The 3,012-nt window shown below is 50.4% G+C and overlaps 1 protein-coding gene across 1 annotated transcript in view; it reads right to left on the bottom strand.

The window, feature by feature from the left end:
- The window catches only part of TROAP (trophinin associated protein), a 7,174-nt gene extending 6,309 nt beyond the window's left edge, over nt 1–865 (bottom strand). Inside the window, exons 1-3 of the mRNA XM_023515375.1 lie at nt 839–865; nt 436–581; nt 142–334 (exon numbers count right to left, since the gene is read on the bottom strand). Coding sequence (XP_023371143.1) covers nt 142–334; nt 436–576 — 334 coding nt within the window. The 5' untranslated portion in view covers nt 577–581; nt 839–865. The remainder of the gene's footprint in view (nt 1–141; nt 335–435; nt 582–838) is intronic.
- Between the last annotated feature and the right edge of the window lie 2,147 nt (nt 866–3,012).

Here is a 3,012-nt window from a genome sequence, read left to right as displayed (position 1 = left end):
AAAAAAAAAAAATAGCCAGGCATTGTGGCGGGCACCTGTAAGTAAGCAGGAGATGAGGGGAAGTGCAAAGCCCCGAAACCCCATTATGCCTTTCCCAGTCCCTCAGCCATGGAGACTGTATTCCCAGCCTCCAACAAGTACCTTTCTGGCGAGGGGGCCCAGGCCCCACATTTTGATCCCCAGGGTTAGGCCTGAGCTCTTCCAAGGGGGTCCGGAGCTGAGTGATCTCCACCAATCTCTGTGATGTGTCTGTTTGATGTGTGGCTTTTGGCCTGGGGCCTGCTGAGTCAACCAGAGGGCGTTGAATACTGCAGTTTGGCTTCTGCACCCATTTCTGGGGAGAGAAAGTGATAAAAAGCTGGAGTTTATCGTTGAGGTGCATTGCCGGTATGCTATCCCTTGCAACTACTGTCTTCATCACTAGCCCCTTCTTACCTTTGGATCTTGGTTCTCCTGGTCCACAGCACACGGTTTGACCATGGGGAAAGGCGGGCGTCTCTGAGAGAGTACCGGAATCTTGCTAGGGGTGGGAGGCACACCCTTGAGGGGATCCTTCCTGGCTTGGACGGTGGTCATGACTGCTACAATTGAGATGGGGAAGAAGGCACGAAGGATCAGGGATCAAAGGTCAACTAGTTCTTGGGGTGCCAGTCCTGACAACCCTGATACCTCCACCCAAATCCATGCGCCCACAAGCCCCCAGCGCCTGCAAGACGGGTCTTCTAGGTGCCATCTCTAGGTACCCTGAGAGTATATTCTTTCGACCTCGGACCCCAAACTGCTCTCCTACCTATAAGCCCCCGCAGCCCTCACTCCCTCCAAGATTCCCATGGAACACCTTCCCGAGAACCCCTCCCGGTCGCCCCCGCTTTCTTCGCTTTTGCCCAGATTCTCGGCTTCAGCAGCAGTTCTTTCCCCAGTTTGTAAAATACGCGAAGCTCCTGATTGGTTAGTCTGCGCTTCCGAGAAGGCGCGTGACATCTGACGCAGCCGTCCAATCCACAGGCTTCGGAGGCGGGGCCAAAGGAAGTGGGGGCAGTCGAACCGCTATCAGACCGGGAAAAACTGACCCGGCCCATCAGCCAATCCCAGAGTGGAACGCGAATGAAAAGCGGCGAACCAGAAAGGAAGAAGCAGTTCTGGTGCCGGAGAAGGCCTGGCGCTCCGAGTCTGAGCGACAGCGGGAGCCGCTATACTCTCGCGAGCTCTCGGAACTGGTGCGGGGTGGGCCACTGGCAAAAGAGCCGCGAGATTGTGGGAAGGTCTGGACCGCTGGGTTGTGGCCGGCAGTGTTGGAGGCTGTCTACAGCCACTGACCTGACTCTGATCATAGGGATGCGCCACGCTTTGGGAACGCCATTGCAGTTATCTATAATAACTTGCTTATAGATATGCAAGTTATTCCTGGGACGAGGGACCCCCTCCAAATAAGCTGAGAGGGCTGGGAGCCTGCAACCCAGTGAGGTGTGGTCTCTACAGATAAGAAATGGGACTCGTTGTCGTTGAGCTCAGTTAACACAACACTAGAATGGAATGGCTCCTTACAGCTAGGAGTCTTCTCACCTAGAGGTCTGGATAGAGGGAGCTTGCTTCCTGGTTATTGGCAAGTAGGGGTGTGAGATCTTATCCTCCTTAGGACGGAAGGGATAACCCCTAATGGAGGACAGGAAATGGACAATGGTCTCAAGTTTACAGGATTTTGGTAGATTTCCCCTCTGACCACAGCTGGTCCTATTACACAAGCGGTTCCTATTACACAAGGAACCTCAGTTATTCCTAAACTACTCCCGACTCCTTTCCATATCCCATCTCTTGTCCACTCTTACAAATTTTACTTTTTTTTTTTTTTTTTAAGAAACAGTATCCTCACTATATTGCCCAGGCTAGACTGCAGCAGCACGATCATAGTCATTGTACCTTCCAACTCATGGGCTCAGCGATCCTCCCACCTCAGCCTCCCAAGTTGTGGGATGCCCATCATGTGATCCCGAACTCGTGGCCTCCCATGGTGCTGGGATTACAGGCACTAACCACCGTGCCTGCCCTAATCTTACTTTAAAAGCACCTACTTTCTTCATCATTACTATCACGCTAATATTACTTAGAAGATTACAAGAATTTCTTAGTCTCCGTTCTCTCTTTCTTTCTACATCATCCATTCTCCATATAGCAGCTAGAATAATCTTTCCAAAATGCAAATCTGGTCACATGACTACTATATATTGACCTCTACCCACACAAACATTCCATTTTGTACCACTCTTCCCCCACCCTTCCAACTCCATGGCCTCTTTCAATTCCTCAAATTTGTCATACTCCTTGCAATCCCTCTGTCTGGAATGCCTTCTTTGCTTCCACTTTGCCTATTTATACTTCCAAACTGATACCCATTGTTACTTCCTCAGAGAGGCCTTCCTTGAACCTCTCTGCCCCAAACTCACCCCAATCTAGAAAAGATTCCTTGGTTATGTGCTCTTAATGGGTAGTGTGTGTATCCTCAGAGCATGTATCTCAGTTGGTAATGTGAACATAATATGTTTATTAAACTCAGTCTCCCCCAATAAACCTCTAAGAGGACAGTTCTTTTCTTTCTTTCTTTTCTGAGACAGAGTCTCACTTTGTCGCCCTCGGTAGAGTGCCGTGACATCACAGCTCACAGCAACCTCAAACTCTTGGGCTTAAGAGATTCTCTTGCCTCAGCCTCAAATAGCTGGGACTACAATGCCCAGCTATTTTTTTTTTTTTAATTGCAGTTGTCAATGGGCTTAAGAGATTCTCTTGGCTCGGCACCTGTGGCTCAAGTGGCTAAGGCGCCAGCCACATACACCTAAGAGTATGGTGTACTCCAGCCCAGGCCTGCCAAACAACAATGATGGCTACAACCAAAAAATAGCCAGGCATTGTGGCGAGCGCCTGTGGTCCCAGCTACTTGGGAGGCTGAGTCAGGAGACTCACTTGAGCCCAGGAGTTGGAGGTTGCTGTGAGCTGTGATGCCACGGCACTCTACCCAGG

The sequence above is a fragment of the Otolemur garnettii genome, unplaced genomic scaffold (genome assembly GCF_000181295.1).
Source record: "Otolemur garnettii isolate 467f Iridium unplaced genomic scaffold, OtoGar3 scaffold00070, whole genome shotgun sequence".
Classification (NCBI taxonomy): Eukaryota; Metazoa; Chordata; class Mammalia; order Primates; family Galagidae; genus Otolemur; species Otolemur garnettii.
The sequence above is the reverse complement of the archived record's forward strand: the minus strand, read 5'-3'. Positions and strand labels throughout refer to the sequence as shown.